This window comes from Dreissena polymorpha, chromosome 1, assembly GCF_020536995.1.
Source record: "Dreissena polymorpha isolate Duluth1 chromosome 1, UMN_Dpol_1.0, whole genome shotgun sequence".
NCBI lineage: Eukaryota > Metazoa > Mollusca > Bivalvia > Myida > Dreissenidae > Dreissena > Dreissena polymorpha.
Window position 1 is genome coordinate 172,063,268 of NC_068355.1, and position 23,110 is coordinate 172,086,377.

General features: G+C 33.3%; 1 protein-coding gene and 1 long non-coding RNA gene across 2 annotated transcripts; one reads left to right on the plus strand and one right to left on the minus strand.

Moving 5' to 3' along the window:
- The first annotated feature begins 417 nt into the window (after positions 1 to 417).
- LOC127864486 (putative nuclease HARBI1) lies at positions 418 to 3,291 on the plus strand. Its single transcript, XM_052404118.1, has 4 exons — positions 418 to 873; positions 1,788 to 1,861; positions 2,268 to 2,333; positions 3,078 to 3,291. The coding sequence occupies exons 1-4, from the start codon at positions 667 to 669 to the stop codon at positions 3,289 to 3,291; spliced, it is 561 nt and encodes a 186-aa protein (XP_052260078.1). The 5' UTR covers positions 418 to 666.
- Positions 3,292 to 5,182: 1,891 nt separating this feature from the next.
- On the minus strand, positions 5,183 to 8,083 carry LOC127861193 (uncharacterized). Its single transcript, XR_008040105.1, has 7 exons — positions 7,682 to 8,083; positions 7,002 to 7,068; positions 6,753 to 6,847; positions 6,564 to 6,636; positions 6,377 to 6,438; positions 5,953 to 6,014; positions 5,183 to 5,668 (listed from the first exon to the last, which is right to left on the minus strand). It is a non-coding gene; the product is annotated as an uncharacterized LOC127861193 (long non-coding RNA).
- Between the last annotated feature and the right edge of the window lie 15,027 nt (positions 8,084 to 23,110).

A 23,110-nucleotide genomic window follows, 5' to 3' on the forward strand; every position in this document is an offset into this window, starting at 1 on the left:
CCCACATTATCAGAAAATTATTGTTTGTCCAATGAATGCTCATGAAGCATATCATTAGGAAGCATACCAACCTTTGTATCGATACCCAGAAGTCTGTGTACAACTTTATGTAAATACATTGTCATCAATATATTTATCTGATAGTAATAAATAAGGCTCATTATGTTTTATAAATTAAGATGATAAAGAATTAAAACAAGAGGGCCATGATGGCCCTGTATCGCTCCACTGTTTTTTCTTTGCGAAGAAAACGTGCAATGCGCATGGGTTGAAATGTACTCAAGCATGTGACTTTCTCTTTCTATCCCTAGTCCCACTGTGGGTTTAAAGTTGGAAGGGTGAGCATTTTTATATATGGAAAAAGTTACTACCGTGTTAACTAAACAGACTTAAAAGCCCGGGAATTGTTGCACTGGAGGCCCTTTTATCAACATATCTTAGCGTGATCTTACGTAAGATTCGTAGGATTTTGACGTACGCTTATCGTAAGTACTGCGAACCGTTTTATCAAAGAAATCGCAGCTAAGATGTCGTAAGATTTGTGCTGAAAGCTACGACTGGGTAAGACCACTCTTAGCGTTCGTAAATTGTACTAAACATGGCCGCCGCACGTGCTTTAGACGATGGTTAACCAAGAGAGATGAGACCACTCTTAGCGTTCTTATTATGGCGGCCATAGGAGCGTTAGACGTCGCACGACCGAGAGAAAGGAGGCTGTTTCGACAAAGAAAGGGGTTCAGTGATCTTAGAGACGCTGAAATATTGAGTCGCTATCGATTAGATCGACAATCCATTTATCGGCTTGTCGATTTGTTAAGGGACGATCTACAAAAACCGACGAGAAGATCGAAGTCCATACCTGTCCTAACGCAGGTTTGCATCCAATTGTTCTCAATCCATCATATTCAATTGAGATTACTTTCATGTGATAGCGTTTTATAAATTCGGTTTATAAATCGCTACGTCCAAGGGGCATAATTAGGGTCGCCATGACAAGAGAGAATAAACTTTTTTTTTAATTTGTATGATAATGGATTGTCTAGCCGTTAAAAGGATAAGTATTTCTTTTCATTTGCTCGATTTTCATAAAACCAAATGTTCTATCGTTTCTTTTAAAGTACGACAGTTTCATTGCCATTATAGCTTAAATTTTAAAGGTTGAAATAGTAGTCGGACATTACATATTTCGGACGTTGCTAAACATGTTTGTTTTCGACACAGTTTAATGATTTTTGTTCAGATAAAGTTTTAAAGTTGTTGTACTTGTAATGATTCACGGTAGTATGTCTGGAATATCTTCTCTGATGATTAGAAGTCTTAAACTTATCATACATGAGCATTACCAATGTTCTGTCAAAATAAGATATAGGAATTTACAAAATACATGAACACGAATATGTTCAGCTGAGCAACTTCAATCCCACAATGATGTCTGGTTAGCACAGTGGTTGATTCACATTTTCACGTAGCCAAGGTGGTCTATATTGACCACACCACAATTGAATATATTTCAATAAAAAATAATAATCTGGAATTGGTTGTCAGACATGCACTTTATTATAAAACAACTATGTCCCTGTGTGATGTACTGTTATATGCTCAATAATCACAGACAATTGAAATACCCATCAGTGTAAAAATTAGTACCAAATTTGCAAGGATGTTAAGTTTAAATAATGCTTGCTTACTTTTCATCATTCCCATTTGTCTGATTTACTTATATTTGTTTTGTGTGATTGTATTAAATGATCATATTTGAAACAAACTCTTGTGCATTATTTTGGTAGGTGCTTGTGAGTCTAAGGTACTTGGCGAAAGGTGATTTTCTGTCTGAGGTTGCTGACCTTCATGGAATTAGCAGGTAATTTTTCGCATAAGATAGTAGATACACTATAAGGAAGGAATGTATTGTGAATTAATACATAATAATACATAATAATTACAATTTAAAAGTATATCAATTTATGTTTTATTATATAATAATGTTCCTTTTGAAACTGATGTTCCACTTTAAACATGACAAACAACAGGTTATGAATTAATGTGTTCTGTAAAAAGATCTACATAAAACTCATCATGTGGATTCCTGAATAGTGTTACAGTTCTATGTACATCATTGTTGATCTTTTAATGGAATAAGACATGTTTTTAATGTCATTTAACTAAAACATTAATAACCTTATTTTGGGCATCATAAAACATTAATAGTTTGTTCTTAAAGTATGAGCAGCTATAGTCAAATTATTGTGCAATGAATTGTTTTTCAGGTCCAGTGCATGCAATATTATTGCAGCCTTTGTTGATGCTGTTAATTTAAGAATTGATAATGTAAAGTAAGCATGTTTGTTTTAAATTCATATTAAAACTTATTAATGAGTTAATATTTATTGAAAACTTTCAAAGAACTGGTTTTAATATTAAATTACTGTTGAGCAATTTATATTTGATTTAGTATTTAATTGATTTAACTACTTCTGACTTACTACTTATTTGTAATTCCCTCATTTCCTGGGCCTAAACCAGTACTTGGTGACTTTAGGGGAGAACGTTCCCACAATTGGGATCGAATCTGTGACCTCCCGGTCGCTAGATGGATATGTTGTCTACCTAGCAACTGGGAGGTCACGGGTTCATTCCCCAGTGTGGGAGCGTTCATTAGATCTACGTCAAAGACACCAAGTATTTGATTAGGCACAGGAAACGGACTCGAGAGCGTTTCAAATAAGTACATGTTAGTACTTTCTATGCAATTGACTTTAAATAAATAGGTTTAAACTCATTGATTTAACTTTTTACTTATGTTTTGTTCATAATATATCTAACACTTTATTATGTGTACAATCAATTTCCAAAACCTATTATTTTGATAAATTTATTTAATTAAAACTGGCAACATGGTGGTCATTGAGAATTCTCAACACAATATTTTACCTGTAATATGTATGATTAAACATTCTTAGTGTTTAAAAATGTTATTTGTAACACATGCTTTTGTTTTGTTGCCAAATGTGTATTTCTCATTTTTTTTACAGTTTAACAAGAAACTGTTAATTATAACATAGTGTAATTTTTTACAGGTTTCCAACTGGAATTGCACTTGCTTCTGTCAAACAAGGATTTTTTCAAAAATGTGGCATTCCAAATACAATTGGTGCAATTGATGGAACACTCATTCCAATAATTGCCCCAGCAGCAAATGAAGCCATTTATGTGTGTCGTAAAGGCTTCCATGCCATAAATGTCCAAGCAGTTGTGGACCACAAGGCCAGGTACATTGCGTTAAGCTTATGAGCATCCTTCAGATACATGCATTAACCACTTTAGCGATGATTGTTCAAACGTTAACCTGGATTATTTTAAAAATTGTATTAGACCTTTCTGGAAGAACACCACCAAGGGCACTTGCTGGGCGACTCGGGCTATCCCTTGAAAAAATATCTGTTGACGCCATTACTTAGACCTACAACAGATGCAGAGTTACGATACAACTATGCCCAGTCAAGTGGGCGGATGGTGGTGGAGAGGGCTTTTGGAGTTCTCAAGAGTAGATTTAGGTATGTATATATACTGCATGTATGTTAATTTAGTTCCAAAAACATTCAGTTAATCAACATATGACACCAATAAAGCACAATGAATCTTCCCACAGAATATATTTTATTGACAAATCCTTTCTGTCTGTCTGTACATCTTTTGATAAAACCCTAAACTGTGACTGCTGTATGCTGAAAATATGCCGTTGATCTTTTAAAATGAATAGCAGTTGTACAAAATGTTAAATCAAATGTGTTATTTTTTCATTTGTTAAGCACATATAAAATTTTGCGATATAACAATGCTCTTGAAATGACTGATTGATGTGTTTGTTTACATGTATCTTAATGTGACATGTTGGGAATCAGTGAAGGAGACACATGTAGTAAAAAAACATTTGATAAAGATTTAAAAGTTGCTTACATATACATGTCCAGATGTTGATAGAAATGGATGTCGTAAATTAGTAAATTTTTTGTTTTATTTATTCATTGTTTTACCCATTTAAGTGTTACATTTCATTAATATCTCAAGATGTATATCAACAAAATTGTATTCATTACGAACATTAGTATAATAATTAATTGGACATTGTAATTGAATCTTTAGATCATATTGATTTGTATTCTCCAATAACAGATGTCTACATAAAACTGGAGGATGCTTATACATGCGGCCAGACAAATGCTGCCAAGTAGTTGCAGCATGTATGCGTCTTCACAACTTGTGTGTCGATCTGCAAGTGCCACTGCCTGAAGAACCTTTTGAGGAGGCTGATGATGTTGATCACGCTGCACCACAAGTTCAAAATGACCGTCATGCATCAGCATACAGACAGCAAATTATTCACTTATTTATGTAGCTGCTGTTCAAAGTTCACATGCTTATTTGGTCTTTGTCGTCTCAGGTTCTACTAAAAAGTACCCCTGGTACTCATGTGTATACTAATATGTAGCCCAGATATGGAAAATACGCTTAAAGGCACCCCACCATATTCAGGGGTACTTTTTAGTTTGTTTTCTGTACCTGGGGTATTTTGTAGTATACTTATGAGTACCCAGGGTACTTTAAAGTAGTACCTGAGCCGACAATCACCAATCAACCTCACATGTACATTAAGTACTCTATGTAAGCCATTGTGATCTATCCATGTGGGGCTTCATGCATATAACTATTTGTTGATGAAAGTCAGGTCATATTTCTGTGAACAATATTTAAGCTATGTTCAAATTTGGTGAAAAGCTTTGCAAGAATGTTATTATTGAAAATTTCTATGTCTGTTTTTGTAGTTTTTTATAAGACACAATTTTTATGTCCCCCACCACTATAGTGGGGGCATATTAGTTTTGCCCTGTCTGTTGGTATGTGTGTTTGTTTGCGTCAAACTTTAACATTTGCCATAACTTTTGCAATATTGAAGATAGCAACTTCATATTTTGCATGCATGTGTATCTCATGGAGCTGCACATTTTGAGTGGTGATAGGTCAAGGTCATCCTTCAAGGTCAAATGTCAAATATATGGGGACATAGTGTTTCCAATGCTTGTGATGTTTTCATGTTTCCTTCATATTATCACAAAGTGGAAATAAAGTCTATTCCTTTAATACTTAGCTAATAAACATAACAGTACATTTTTGTTCGCCTCCAAGGACAAAGGAAGTGGAACACTATCTGAAAATAAAATACATGTCATGTTTCAAATTATTTGTAATGCAAAGTGATGCTAAAATGGTAACATTGTAACATTAATGTAACATTAAGAGATGTGCATAAACTAATGATTTTTTTAAAACTGGTTTAGCATACATTTGTGTAAATGATGTATATAAAGACAGACATGTCAATATGCTTCAACCCATGAGCCCTTCCAAAGTAAAATGTATTATGGGGTCATTATATTAATGTTTTTATTTAAATCAAAGATAGTTTAGATACTAATATAATAATTTGACTTACTGTTCTAAAAAATTCTCCAATACATTTTGGGCAAGGTTTTTTTTGCTTTCAATGAAGTACTGCTCCGCAGCCTTTTGTGTCAGAATTTGTTGTTCCATCAATTTTCTTTTTAACCGGGTTGTTTCTGTTTGTTCAATGAAGAACGTGTATTGTGCTAGCTGCACATCAGACAATGTTCTGTAGCAACAAATTATTTTATATTGAACATTTGTGAAAATGAATTGTGAAATTTAGGTTTAAATGTATGCACAATTTTTTTTGGATATAGTATTAAAATGTATTATCATACAACTTAATAAGTTACAAAGGCTGAAGTTTCATAATCCTAGGCCGAAGCGTTCTTGAGTTATCATCTAGAAACCATATGGTGAGCAGACCGACCGACAGACAGAAATGAGCAAAACAATATACCCCCTCTTCTTCGAAGGGGGGCATAAATATTTAATTTGTATGGAACTTACATCTTTCTTCTCTTACAAGGCTGTTCAGATTTGGCCTCACACGGGCTGTTTGGCGCATCTTCCTATAATGTTTATATATGAATGATTATGACTTTTTATATAACATAAGTAATCCAATATGTTAGTTTAGGTCATAAATATGCGTAAACTTATTTATAATTTTACAAGTAAGAAACCAATAACTTTTATGTCATATATGCAAACATGTACATTCAATGACAAAGATATTTTGATGGAGCCTATTTATTACAATCGTAACTGCAATTAAGTAACTTAAACTTTAACGAACTTTATGCCGCATAATTAATTTGTTATTATGACACACATTGTTAGACCTTTTATATTTTATTTGCTTAGTAACATTGACACTCCTACAATAATAAATGTGCCATAAGTATACTGTGTTTTTGATTAATTATCTTACCAACTCGTGGCCAATTGAAATGCTTGAGGTTTCCTCGTCAACACATGCTTGTTGTTTAGAGCCTGAAAAGAAATTCAATTAAAACACTTAACAGATGAACGAAATAAGCGATTAATTGATGCATGGTGCATAAATACAGTAATAATTATTATATATATGTCAGAATATATAAAAAGTAATGACATACATGAACTGGACTGAAACGTGTCTAATCCACCGTCGATTCCCACCAGTGTTTCTTCTGGTAGAATGGCTACTATCTTCAATAGAAAACAGGAACAACAACAATTGAAGCAAATTATTAATCCGTGCAATATCGATATGAAAAGGTTAATTACAGTATGCTTCTATGTATAGATCAAAGTTCAAATTTTACCTTCTGCTCCCAGTCTGTGAGACAGATGCTGGTTTTGCCGCCTCCTGTTAGACTCGCTTCCCGCCGCCTGTTCTTTTCTTTTTTTTCGCTTGACTCTTAAGAAGAGTATAAAAGTTATTTGACATACACACTTTAGATTACACAAATTAAACCTGAATTTCATGTTTAAAATCTTATTAGTGACTGACATTGTGAATTTTTTATAATCATTTTGTGGAAAGAATCATGAGATTTCATTAGTTTATGTACCTTAAGGTCCGTCCACTTCTTTATTATTTCGTCAACTTCGCGGCTGCTCAAGCCAACGCTGTTCACTCTGAAATTGATTATTTTTAGATGTGTGTTTACAAAAACAATTGAAATTAATTTATAATTTATGAAATATAATGCACACTGGGTCGTACATGATATGCCAAAACAGTATTATACAGTACGCATTGTAATGTACCAAGATAAATATATATACATGTATACCGTAGGAAGCAAAAATGTGTAAGAAATTGAAGATGAGAATACAACTTTAGAAAAGGGAGATAATTTATTATATCCCTTTAAAATTGTATTTACCCTAAAAGCAAACACAATATTAATAATATGCAATGCTTCCTTCAAATTTACTGCATATTAATAATATATTGATTGATCATCGAAAAAACTCGATTATTCGTCTGCTAATTTTTTTATTATATAAGCATACACTAGCAGCTTGTCAATGTAACCTAAGTTCAAACGCGGTAAATTATGATTCCGCTTATTTTCTAACTAACATCAACATGCAAACATGCATACAAACTTTTTCTTTTTGTTGAGTAAGGTACAAAATATGAATTTAAATAAAATAAATCGGAACAATTATGATAAAAATTGACAGACATAAATCGCTTAAATATTTTTTTAAGAAACGATGTCGATACATTTACTATACGTACTTCTCACAGGTGTCCGCCCAGAACTCTTCTTTTTTCTTGTTCGTCACTTCAATAGTCATTTTACTGACCAATAACGAGTTATTGTCCGTGCATGCCTGCACTAAACAGGCGATCTCCGTCTCCGACCAATTGGGCTTTCGTTTCCCCTTGTTCATTTTGTCGGCCATCTTGCTTGTTATGACAACAGACGACTTTGACATAACGCGGGAAATCGAGTGATGACGTTTTTGACTGGTTCGCGTTATTTCAGATCGTACGCTTAGCTAAAATCTTAGCTGCGACTCGATACTTACGACAACGTTCATAAAACGGGTATTAGCGGATCGTAAATGAAATCGTAAGTGAGGGATTTAAGATAAGATCCGCTAAGATAAGATATGTTGATAAAACGGCCTCCAGGTCCTTTGCTTATAACGTAGGTAAATTTATCTCTCCAAAAGATATTGTCGTTCTTTCTATGTCACATATTTTTAGATGCTGAAGATCAAATCTACGCATTTGATTTGAAACAGATTCACAAGACCCATAGTAATCAAAATGCCTTAACCCTTTACCAAACGACACATTTTGGACTTTCCCAATTTGAAAGAGGTTGCAGACGTCAATTAAATTAAAATGGAATATGAAGGAAATGATCAGGTAGGGTAGAAATCATTGTGATAAAAGGAGAAATTGCTCATCAACCCACACATCCCTAAGACCAACAGGCCTGAGAATATTATGATAATCTAAAGATTATTTCTTTATATTTTTAAATGTATTTAATTAAGTAATACATTTGACTTCTAAGATCAATTCATAACTTATATTAAGAAAATTATAAAATGGTCAGAAATATATATGGATTGTTGAGCAATTGACAATCATATCCACAATTCATGAGTCAGGATTCACAAATGGAACAATGACTCATTAGTGATTAAAAAGGAGCATACACGATAGTTAAGAACATTGCACTTCATTAATTTCAACACCTTCTCTTGGATACAAAGTTTGAGTTAACCGTGCAGTATCATATATTGACTTTTCTTGAAATAATTATGTTCATGGAAGTTGTGTTTTTAAAATCAATAACATATTATTAAACTGGTTTAAACACTACAAAAAAAACATGAAATTAACATGTCATCCAAAATATTTTCATCCGGATATATGGTCACTTTCGACATATTAAAATAAAACCCGACTTTTTTCAGTTTGTAAGAAAAACATTCATAACACATGTTCTTACTTCAATGCCTTTGTAAGCAGTCACCATCTGACCTAAAATGGCACTCAATGACAGGGTTTTATCTCATGTTTTCAAGATGTTGATGTTGTTGTTGGTCACAGCCAAACGGCCGCAGTAATCTCCACTGGTAAACGTCATATGTTCAGTTTTGTGAGCCCCGGGGTCGGGTCAAATTTGAGCCCAGGGGAATAATTTGAACGAATTTGGTAGAGGACTATTAGATATCACTACATACCAAATTTAGTAGCATAGGCTCTATAATTAAGAACAAGAAGATTTTTAAAGTTTGCACACAATAGGCCTTTTTTAAGCATATGTTCATTTTTGTGACCCCTGGGGCAAGGTCAAATTTGTTCCCAGGGGCATAATTTGAACAAACTAAGTAGAGAACTATTATATGTCACTACCTACCGAATTTGGTAGAAATAGGCCCAATGGTTATGGACAAGAGAATTTTTTAAGTTTGCACAAAATGGGCCCAATATAAGCATATGTTCAATTTTGTGACCCCTGGGGAACGGTCAAATTTGATCCCAGGGGCTTAATTTGAACTTATTTGGTAGAGGACTATAAGATGTCGTTACATACCAAATTTGGTAGCCCTATGCCATACGGTTATGGACAAGAAGATTTTTTAAAGTTTGCACAAAATAGGCCTTATACAAGCAAATTTTCGATTTTTTGACCCCCCAGGGCAGGGTCAAATTTGACTCCAGGGGCATAATTTGAACAAACTTGGTAGAGGAATATTAGATGTCACTACATACCAAATTTGGTAGCCCTAGGCCCAATGGTTACGGACGTAAAGATTTTTAAAGTTTTCACAAAATAGGCCTTATATAAGCAAATTTTCAATTGTTTGACCCCCCGAGGCAGGGTCAAATTTGACCCCAGGGGCATAATTTGAACAAACTTGGTAGAGGACTATAAGATGTCACTACATAGCAAATTTGGTAGCCCTTGGCCCAATGGTTATGGTCAGTTAGATTTTTAAAGTTTGCACAAAATAGGCCTTATATAAGCAAATGTTCAATTTTTTAACACCCCGGGGCAGGGTCAAATTTGACCCCAGGGGCATAATTTGAACAAACTTGGTAGAGGACTATAAGATGTCACTACATAGCAAATTTTGTAGCCCTAGGCCCAATGGTTATGGACAAGAAGATTTTTAAAGTTTGCACAAAAAAGGCCTTATATAAGCAAATTTTCAATTTTTTAACCCCCCGGGGCAGGGTCAAATTTGACCCCAGGGGCATAATTTGAACAAACTTTGTAGAGGACTATAAGATGTCACTACATAGCAAATTTGGTAGCCCTAGGCCCAATGGTAATGGACAAGAAGATTGTTAAAGTTTGCACAAAATAGGCCTTATATAAGCAAATTTTCTATTTTTTTACCCCCCAGGGCAGGGTCAAATTTGACCCCAGGGGCATTTGAACAAACTTGGTAGAGGACTATAAGATGTCACAACATAGCAAATTTGGTATCCCTAGGCATAATGTTTATGGACAAGAAGATTTTTAAAGTTTGCACAAAATAGGCCTTATATAAGCAAATTTTCAATTTATTGACCCCCCGGGGCAGGGTCAAATTTGACCCCAGGGGCATAATTTGAACAAACTTGTTAGAGGACTATAAGATGTCACTACATACTAAATTTGGCAGCCCTAGGCCTAATGGTTATGGACAAGAAGATTTTTAAAGTTTGCACAAAATAGGCCTTATATAAGCAAATTTTCAATTTTTTGACCCCCCGGGGCAGGGTCAAATTTGACCCCAGGGGCATAATTTGAACAAATTTGAAAGAGGTTCACCACATGAACATTCCTGAGAAATTTCATCAGAAATGGACCAGTAGTTTAGGAGAAGATGTTTAAAGAAAAAGTTAACGCACGCACGCACGCACGGACGCACGCACACACGACGGACACAGGACCATGACATAAGCCCCGCTGGCCTTTGGCTAGTGGAGCTAAAAATAATATCATCAATATAAGCTGTAAACATAACCATTATTAGGATACTATTTCATATCAATTCCTTTGGTTAACATTTCTATTATTATTAACTACTTTAAATTTTCAGCAAATTTCTCAAACCACGGACTCAATATACACTCGGTGCTCAAACTGACCAAAACAACACTTTAACTTGTCAAAAGGTAGTCCAAATTTTTGACGCTCTTAAATATTAAGCTACTTTTTATATGGGTAATATTTGGAGCCCATATAAAAAGTATCTCTAAATTCTTTGCGCGTCTTATAAATGAGACTAGTCAAAAGGTGAACATACCGAATATACTAACTGGAGCTATATCCTATATGAAGTCCAGACTATAATGACATACTGTATTGATGAACGGTATTCCAATCGTGCCTGCTGATCGTTCGAGAGCTTGCTTGTAACCATCCTGTAATTCTACAATGGTTGCAAGCAAACAACTCGCGATGTTTCACAAATTTCAAAGCATTCATCTTGTCCTGTCATACATGCTAAATAGTCTCCCTTTGCTATGTGTAAACAGTCTCGTTAAGACGGCCACAAGTAAAACGGTTATGTTGAAATGGAAGCGATGAAATAAATAATTAGCCAACTTAGATAAATTTTTTTGTTGTTTAAGAAAATGTGATATGTGATATAAACGATAACACACGGCAGAGCTGGGCCGGATGTCTATAATCGGCCCTAGCCGCATAACGGTATGACGGCAGCGGGCCGATTATAGACGTCCTGCCCAGCTCTGCCGTGTGTTATTGTCTAATTATCGCTAAGTATTCAGCATTTAATTGCCCTTTTACCATTGTATACTTTATATATGTATAATTAATATATTTGGAAAATGTAACATTAAACCGGTAATTTTATCTATTTGTATGACCTCTCAAATATGATTAAAAACTAAGTAGAACATTAAAAATATATTTAAATATAATTTCTGGCACTCTGTGCACGGTGCAAAAGTAAGATGATTTTCACAAAAAACACCGTTTATATTCGGTAAGCTACGCTGGTTGCAGGCATACGACCTATTTTAGAATGACGCGGGTCAATTATATCAATTTGACCTCAGTCTAAAAATATCAATATTCCATAATTGTTCAATACTTTTTAAGCACATTTTACCTTGAAAAAGTATAGTATATTTATACCTGAGTCAATCGGTTAAATATCAGTAACAATCTGGCGTCAAACGTTAATTGAAATCGACAGGTAGAGGACCGTCGTTCATTATGTAACCTCAACAGTTGCGCTCTTTGCGTAAACTTTTATTGGTATGGAAGTAAAAAATCCATTTAAGAGGTATTTTATTATAGTCATATAAATATGCATGTATAGGAACTTCGAACAGCGCTATTACAGAGGCAATGATGACAATACCGAGAGTTGCCTTCCCTTTAACATTTTGAACCCACTGACTATACTGGAAGAGAAAATGCTATTCAAAATGACAACGGATAGTTCAAGCACAAACCCGAATAGATCGCATTCTAATATTTTGTCCCTAGTCAGTGTGACAGGATGTCGGGCCCTATCGGGTTTGCATTTGGAGCTGTGTTCCGCCACCACGGGGCCGTCTTTAATGTGAAAGTTCTGTATTTTATTTTGATGTTCCAAAACTAAATAATGCCAACGAAAGAAACGATTCTCCATTAATTAGTCCTAAATTAAATTCTTTACTTCTTAAAGATTCTGGATATGAATTAGTTGCAATCTAACATAAATTAGTTCAACCTTTCATTAAGATCGATATTTTAATATAATGTCCTACATTTTTTCGGTTTTCAATTAAAAAGATTTATTCAGCCCGTACCTGCGTCTCATTGTTAATGCAAATGCATGATAAGTATAATTATCAACACATCGCTATTCGTCTCGATTGTCATAGGTTGCAACCTGGTAATTAAATTTATTTCAGACTTAAACTTTTTCCCCATTAATATGAATAAAGAAGAAATCCGTGACGCGCGATTACAGAGGTAATATTTAAATACTGATAGCTGCGTTACATGTTTCTGCTGGAAAATACTACATAAACTTGGATGGAAAATGATATAATAATTGATTGAGGATAGTTCAAGTACACATATTTATAATTAAATAATATATCTGGGCATTCTTCATATGTACCACGTGACCGCCCAATCTATTTCGGTATTGGATCCAAAAAGTCTTTAATTTTAGCTGTTCGCTTGCAAACAACTAATGTCGTAACAAAAATTTCAAGTCAGTTCGCTCTTAACTACGCTAAGCCAAAAATCCGACACTTTTGCCACATCCGCTCGAGAAAGAGTTGTAAAATTAATGCATTTGGTTAAATGGTGTTAAATCGTGTTAAATGAAATATTTTTTTAATGGAGCGTATATAGAAAAGAATCAATAAACAATGTGTGTATTGTACGTGTCGCGGTAGAGATTGTTTATGAATGATTAAATAGTCTACTATCTGCTGCGTCTAAATGACGTAGTAGTTTTGCTCAGCACAGGTCATTCATAATCTAAGGCGATTAATAGATGCGGGGAAAGATAAACAAGTATAGTGAGAAACGTCCAATTACACGGGTGATAACAACGCAATAGTATAAGATTACTCTTGTTTATAGCGTAACTTCGTTGACAGCTCTTAACTGATTTCTTGTAGTACTGCGGGTGGGGGTGGGGATCTGATATGGCTGGGAAATCTGCAGCAGGACTTCTTAATAAACTTTGAAATTCACACATTCACGTGCGCGGATGAGGTTATTATTAACAACCTTAATTAAGATCGTCCGATTCTTTATCAGATGAACGGAATAAAAAGGGCTAAGTCAACAAAATATTTAAATGAAAGCGTTTTATTTTAATATTTAATAATATTTTAATATGAATTCCATTTCATTATTGTTTAATAATGATTAGTAAAACGAAGTTCATTGGGGGAAGTTATTTATCAACTTTCGCTAAAAATCAAACGGAAAACAACAAAACTACTTGGGGTGATCATTTTCGATATTAGTGTGTGTACGCCATATATAACTTTAAATAATACTTTGCATTTTGACTCGGTACTAAATCGTCCGGGGAATACACAATGGACTATCGATAAACGTTGATAACACAGTATTGCTTTCAAGATGAGAAACAAAAACTACCAAAAAATATAGTGTCATGATAAGACGGACATAGTTTCATTATCTAACCACAAATGTATGCCGTACTCTTCAGTCTGTATGCAAGTCGTTCTTGATAGACTGACATGCTACCAACGGTCGAACTTCATGGCCGGTGACTGTAATGAATATTAAAACACGTTCAAAGAGCGAACAACTGCAGTGCCTTCAGCGCTTTTATTTATTGTTAACGGGGGCTTGTACAGCTTTAGAGCGTAATATGTATAATTTGAGGGTCCCCACTTGCAAACGAGGCAGGTGTCACATAAATGTGTGGGGTATAATTTAAATGGGCACAGGGCGATGGGGAAAGGCAACATAAGGTAGAGGTAGCGGGTATTACGAGAGTTGACATTGAACATGTAGTATGTTGACAAAGGTGGTCATGAATAAATAATACCAGTCTCGTTGATTCCAAATTCAAATTTGATGTTTAAGTCCCTATCATTTGATTTGCAAAAGTACACAAACAGAATGGCCCTGGAAATGTGAATATTGAATGGTTAATCTTAACTGTATTTTAGCTGATTTGATTGATTACGACTGGAAAACCCAAATCTTAGCGGTTTGATTTAAAAATTGATAAGCTAGTGTTAAAAAAGTTGCAAAATTGTTTGCATTAATAAATCATTTGCGAAAGTGTGTCGTGCACGTACCGACTGCAACATTCAAATGTGTGTATTGTAAAACTCGAGCCGTTCCGGTAACAATCCGGAATGTGTCGCGAGAGTAGACTTACCTGTTCCGCAAAGTAAACACCGCCTGTTTTGATTCCGACAAGCCTCAAATCGATGTTGAGTGCAAGCACTTATTGACATAGTGACACAGACGATTATCGAAATAAAGCACAAATGATTGCACTCCATGCTGCTTGAATTATAAACATAACGTGCTATTCAAAGCAGAGAATTGTCAATAGTTAGAAATAGTTGCATCGATTACTGAAGTGATGTATGTTCAAAAGTCGCGTGAATAAAATATAACAACCCTTGCACACATATGTATTCAATAGTTTCTGGGTCGTAAGAGAACGCCCAAATTATTCTTGCAAAGTTTTGTATTATTTCACCATAAAAGGGAACTTGAGCTATTTCGTTTCACGAGCTTTTATAATCAGTGACACCCGTTTGTACGAATTTATTTGCACCGAGAAACCTTTCGTTGAGTACAAGTGCAATAAGCAATTGCTTTATAACGATGAAAGCCGTTGAAAGAGTATATGAATATACAACTTTTAGGTCATAACGTACTAAATAGTTTCCCTATATAATTCAATGTAAAAGCGACAACTTTAAGCGAAAATGAATGCAACAAAATGCACATAGATCCCCATAATCATACCTCTTCGTAAAGACCATTCATTTCAAAAGGGAACATAATTGTTCGAGTTTTGTCAAACAAAGGAATGATTTGATGGATTGAATATTTCTTCTGAGTATAGAGCTCTTTTCATGATCACATAATACCAACTCATATTTTATTAATGTTCTGTTTAATGTTTACTATTCAACCACTTTGTTTGATGAAAACTTTTTACATTTCAGTGGTTTCAACAATCAGCTAGTACAAAACCCTTCACGTTTCAGTGGGTTCAACAATCAGTTCGTTCCGACTGGGATCTTGATGAAGGTCTTATGGGATACTGGTTTCGACTTGTAAGCAAAGATGGAGGCTGTTTGCCTGCAAGCTATCAACTGAAGTCTGAAAGGTAAGTTGAGTCGATATTTTATTGTCTTCATGAAAGGTGCAGTTTTATCGAAGCAATAATTTTGCAACGAAATGTTTCTATAATGTTGCACTAGCTGTGTTTTTATACGTTGTGTTGACAAATAACTTCTCTGCACGTATGATTACTTTATACCACCGTGTCGTTAACAACACTCTTTGAAGTATGCATATATTAACGCATACTATGTCACACTGTCGTCATTTTAATTATTGATAATGTTGACATTTCGGATTACGGTTTAATGACAAAAACACGGTTAATACAAGATGTTTAATACATATACATATTTACAAATATCAAACTCAAAAGGTGGGTGATTTTATAAATCAAAAAGAAGTTATGTTCGCTAGATCACACTTGAGTCAAAGAAAATTATGATCAACTGTGCTTGACATTTGCATATTTAACAACGATAATCAATCAGCACTTCTTAAACTTATTTATAAGCAAACACATCATATCCTGGTGCTCAATATACTTTAGCGGTTCAAATTAGACCATTATCACGTTGTTTTTACAACGGTCATTTAATATAATAATAATACCAAAGCGAAAACAGGTTATAAGAAACGAGCTTTTTCATATCATAGCATGGATATTTGGAACAGTATTCCAATTGGAATACGAATGGCATGCTCTATCTCTGCTTTTCAAAGGCAATATAAAACACATTTATTTTTTAATCATTGATATGTCATGTTATTTTCTAATCAATTATAGTTCATGTGTTTCTGTCTTAAAGGCAAATTGTGTGTTATGTATGGGTGTCAGAAAATATTGTTTGAATGTTTCACTTGTTAAAGACCTATATGAGTATGTTTTTTCATGCAGGCCACATTGTAAAAAAGTTTTGATTCATGTGCATAATATGTTGTATAATGTGTAGTTGTCTTTATGTGTAACCTTCTGTAAATAAAGCTTTTATTATTATTATTATTATTATTATTATTATTATTATTATTATTATTATTATTATTATTATATGGCCAATGCGGTTAAAGTAACATAGATACTCAAAATCAACGAATATTTTGCAAAAACGTTAGTAAAATAAAGTGAAAATCTGTGTTTCTTATAGCAATAGCCGAAATTTCAATGCTAGATGTTGTATGGTAACATAGATTTAAAGAATAGTATTTACGAAATACTTGCTAGTTTAATTTTGGTATTGTGTTGAAGGTGGCTCCCGTAAAGTCGGTAAACGCAAACGTCTATGGAGGAAGGCGACCTCTTTAAGATCAGCACTCAGCAATCAGTAAGAACGCAGTACAAATGTGTCCACAAATGGGACTCCCACGACCTTATTTCTTGTAACATCTTCAGGACCATTCCCTAAGTTGAACGCCAAACGACACCACTATCGTCACAATGGAAACGAAAATAGAACTTTATTTCAATAGCCCAATTCATTATACAGAAATATAGAACAAAAAAGTGAAACAAACATAATCTACCCGTCACTTATTGAACTTTCATATACATAATAAATAGATGTAGCTTTATTGATTTGCTGATTTGGGATTCCGAAAAAAAAATTATGCACGGTGTATTTTTAGGTTATTCTACTGCACCCATATATGGACTTTGTTTAAATTTAGTGTTTGCATTTAAACTGTTTTACAAACATCCGTACAACTAACATTGAAATTCTTCTTCGACATCTGCTAGATTGTCTATAAACTGACCATAACTGCCCGTGTATGTCATAAGTTTCCCTTCCAATAATAATTTCATTATTAAAGTTTGTATTATTGTTTATATATATATATATATATATATATATATATATATATATATATATATATATATATATATATATATATATATATATATATATATATATATATATATATATATATATATATATATATATATATATATATTTATATATATATTCACGAGGGTGTTATAATTTGAAATCACAATGTTAAAAGCCAATATCGCAGAGGTTTGTAATAAATTAAATAGGTACAAGTGTCATTTTAAGTAATGGTGGTATTATCAATAGAAACATTTTATTACTGTAAAAACAACAGCACAACATATGACACTGAATTCTTAAATAATTCGAAAAATAATCATTAATAGTGACGGCGCAATTACAATATGTTTATCCATTTAAATTTAATCTTCTTGCACAGGCTGTTCCAGCAAATTGATATTACCCAGTATTGATTTTTTTCCGAATGCTGATGTAAAGCGTCGTCACAAATTATGCAAGATTGGGATGCATACCTGTTTTATAAACATCTCCTGTTAAACAATGGTCATTGTAAAATTTCACATCTGCTTTTCTTTAAATTTGAAGCTTAGATTATAATACAATTTGTGTTGCTGTACAGTTTAAAATTACGTTTGAAATTAATTTTGTGTTGGAATATAGTGTTGGTTTTTATCAAACCATGGCTATAATGATATGCTGATTAGACATTGTCAGTTTCATTCAGCTAAAGATGTTGCATAAAAAAGGATTGACATTTGCTGATAAGTTTTATAAATCGTTTACAGAATTAGAAATGTTAAAATTTATATGAAATCGATTAATTCGTATAAGAAAAAACAACAACATTTAATTAAAACGACCTGACAATATGTCCCGGTCCGTAATAAAAGAACTATTTTTTTATAGTTACATCAATTTGGGATCTCAAGTTACTGATTTTCATCCGAAAACAATAAGTACATTAAACTGTCCAGCTAGTATTCAAACGACCATATATTATTGCAAACCCGTTTAGGGAAGTAAGTTTCAAAGTGAACATACTATACACACATTAAAAATACACTTTCCTTAAATTTGAATCATCGGTTTCTGAAATCTCACGCACAATAAACATTTCTTAAGAAACTGTAAGGAAAATTTGTGAACGAAAAGTCATAGAGTGGATAAAACTCACGTTATGTTCATTTCCACTGCATAATTGCAATAATTATTTCCACATATCTAGCGTTGTCAGAAACAGAAAAAATAATAAAGATGTATTGCTATTCATTTAATGACAAAATCTTCATGAAGAATCATTTGACAAGCAATATGCCCATATCCGCATTTAAACCATACTTACAAGTCAACAAATTCAGATGATGAGTGTGCGAGATCTTGCACGTAAACAAATTATTATTGTTAGAGCAATAATTATACGAAAGATCATCTGATTTAATGACGAGGCAATATGCGCATGACACCATATAAAGACAATCATGCATTTTAATTCCGATCATTAATTTATGTTATCTCCGTGGAAACGACAACCTATTAGAGAATGTCATACTAGAAATCAAAGGTCAATAGATCCCGGAAAAATCTTTGGAACTGAACGATACCTCAATATGACTGAACCAACCCTAGAAGGAGGATGTATATAAAGTTGCATCTCATTGGGACTATAATTGTCAGAGAAATCACGCAAAATGAAATAAAAATGCAATATTTCGTTAGAGCGCAACGACTTGACGGCATAAAGATGCTCACTTTTAAAGGACATGTAAAGTTGATCAAATTCAGTTCATAAGTTTCGGATCCTGCTTAGAAACAACCCGTACATATCAAGAAACAAAGAGCGATAACTTACATAGAGGAACGACTAATCATAAGTTTGCACCAAATAGAGACCAATAGAGAACAATTCGAATTATTATTGTCTTGGAAGTAAATGACAGAAGTAAGGACGGAGGGACATACATCAAGGCGGAGGCGGGTATCGGGTGAATCCCTGCCAACTCAAGCCCATCAAAATAAGAGTTCGAACGGCCGGACAAACCTGAAATTATTTGCTGCATCTTTTCGGGGATCAGGGCAAATCTCGATAACAGTGGGCACGTAAAAAGATTTTTTAAAGTATCCCAAATACTGAATACTTACTTAATGCACTTGTGAAAACTCCGACATATAAACTACACATGAACAAATTAAGAAAGCATAGCGATGACGGGAAAATTCACATATAATATATAAAAACATATATGTGTATGACTACTAAGCCGAATGTTTCTAACACGTTTGAAGATCAACCGCATTAAATATTATTTTCTATTCGGGCTTCTTGGCAATTTACTTATATCAATGAAACACGTGATTCTTTATAATCTTATGTTGTTTATTCGATCTTCATTATAATTTTATATATTTAAATTTTACGAAAATCTTCATTCGCCAGTAACCTTGGGCTTTGTCGCTTTATCTGTTAATAATAACTTTGTTCAAATTTCCCAGCAGAATAAACAAGCTACTTTTATAAACGTGAACATTTAATAATTCAAAATATAATATTAACCATTCGAGAAGCAATTCACGCTACACCGCACCCTTTCACTCGATGTGTGTCGTTTACCTAATAAGCGTTTGAACAAAAACACGAGCTCAAAATAAAGCGTTCAGTGATTTTCAGGAATGACTGGTCTTTTTTTCCCCTTCATTCCTTCATCGATGTTTTCACATTGTCATAACATCAAACGAACATGTTGGGTATTGCCTTGATGTCATTAGTTATTCACTTTGAGAATAACGGTCAAACAGATATATCCACATACTGTGGTAGTCGCCATCATGAAGTAGTTACAAACGTTCGAAATGCACCGATGCCTCATGACAAGCATCTTTAACTACTGCATTAATAATGTGAAATCTATATTTGCAAGTTTACATAAAACACAATTCCATTTTGTAACCGATGAGATTTGTTTCTGACAATTTCGGCCTCAAAAAAAAGTTTCAAATATTAAACATATGGCGGCCTCCACAATTTTCTTGCATTACTCTTTGACATTATATAATGCCTATAATAATTATGGTGGAATTATAGATTTACTGAACAAAATACAGAACAAATATACCAATGATGCATCCTGCTTTGTTTATACATTATATATTTAGAGTAGAGAATTCTGGATAGTTTGAGTATTGAACCATTTACGGGAATATTAAGTAGAATTTAAGAGCTAGTGCGTTATTATGATACAAGTTGATCTCAATAAAATACATTACAAAAATTGGCAATATAAACTTTTAAGTGGAAAATGTTAAATAATGATCAATATTTAATAATCAAACACAACATTTTAGATCAGCATCGATTGTAATATTAATTTTACGTTATGCTTGATACCCTGTTGCTCGGGGTCGGGAAGTATGAGTTTTGTACAGAGAATTATTTGAAAACCAATATACCTTTTAATTATCGTTCGGCTTTTACCAACTGTAGGTGTAGTGTATGAACCATTACGAGTTTAGACGGGAAGATATGAGAATCTAGCACTAGAAAATAGATGTTGATTTTATTACCAGAATGATTTAGAAGATGAAAGGCACGTACTATATCATTGTCAATTGTACAAAGAGTGTAGAACAGAACTTATTTCTGTATTAAATAATATGCCAAGTGTCAGTTATTAAACTTTGTCAGATGATAAAAAATTAATTGCGACTTTTAAAAATGATAATAACGCATATGTTTTTTTTATATGAAAGCAAACAATTTTTATACTCTAGGACATAATCAAACTCTTACGGTATATATGTATATACATAGTCTTAGGAAGAATATCTTTTAGTATGTTTTAATGGTCTAACTGTTTTTAATTAGAATTAAAACTTGTTTTTTTTTAATAAATGTTGCAGACATTTTAAATGTAAAGCTTTTAAAATGTACAGTCTCTAATATGTCATTTATGACTGGTTACATTCATTTTATTGTGTTACATTGTATGCCTAAATTGTAATATGAACATGCAATGTGATTGCGACTTGAATAAAATATTTGAATTGAATTGGTATAAATTTCGTTGAATCAAAACGATCATGCCATCGTGTCGAAATCAACACATGTTGAAGTTTACATACACCAATGTACGTTGTGTCACTGTGATTGTCATCATGTGTAATTTCAGATTAATCTTTAACGACAAAAAGAACAAGGCACGGATACGTTTTGATGTTAAACAAACATAGTTCACTCGTTTATAAAATCAACACGATGTGTGAAAAGGATATACTTAAGTTTTTCGACGTATACTGATAACTCGGAAAAGAACATGCAATTTGGTAATGCAATTGTATGCAGATCGAGTCAATTGTTAACACATTGTCAGTTAACTCACCACTTTCTGTTAGCAAACGTATTATTTCCACCTTTAATGTCATATTAAATACAAGACAATTTAAATGCATATGCTTTTATAGATTCTGTCAAAAATGTTTATGTCAAACTTAAGAATTGTTGCATACATGTTTTATCAATGATTATGATTGCATTACATTATATATATATATATATATATATATATATATATATATATATATATATATATATATATATAGCGAGCTCGCAGAGCCGCCGCATGTGGCTTGAGAAGATTATGTTAACACGTGTATTTGACTGTAGATCTACACGTTATTGTTTTGAAAAGTTTGGTATCTGCGCGCTTAATATCCGAACCGGATATCCGCAATATCCGAAACCGGAACTGGAAATGTTCGAAGTAAATAACCTGCGTCTCCTGATTGATAATAATGATAAAATTGATAAAAATGATAAAATTAACGGCTTTAAAATATTCTAAAATTCTTCTCTGTATTTATTGTGACTATATGTCGAACAACGCATCAGCATTCTTCGTGTAAGATTTGTCTTCATTCCGGGAGTTCCCCGTTCGATGACGTCATCACCAAATTTATCCAAGTAACGAATGACGTCACCGTTTTGTGTGTACATAGCAAGTGTCCAACACCGACGACTACTCGCATTTTTTATTAAAAATGATGACAAAACAAGTAAGTGCTATTATTTATTGGACGATTGCCATTGAGGAACAAACACACGATTGGTTCGGCATGTATTCACGTACCAAACTTTTCAAAACAACAACCTGCACCGTCAAATACTCGATTTCATAATCATTTCATATAGTGTATTTATTTTTTTTCACTGTCTAAGTCATGTTTAAAGGTGGTAAATCACATTTGAGTATAATTTCAACATGACCAAACTTTATTATCTCATCAAAAATTATATATTAGTGGTTATATTCTAGATATCTATTCTCTTCTATTCAAAAAATACAATAATTCAGCTTAATTTGTATGCCTCACAAAATGGCATGATTCAAACAAATATTGCTTCCTTTGACAATATCTTATAGTGAGGGAGATAGTGCCCTAATTGACATCTGAGCTAACCTTTCTTGTAAAGAACATTCTAAATTAATTATTTGATAATTACTACAAATATTGCAATGCTTATAGATACTATAAAATGTGATTGATTCAAGCAATCAAAAGATGTGGTCAAATGTGATTAACCATATTTAAAACATAAATTCAAAT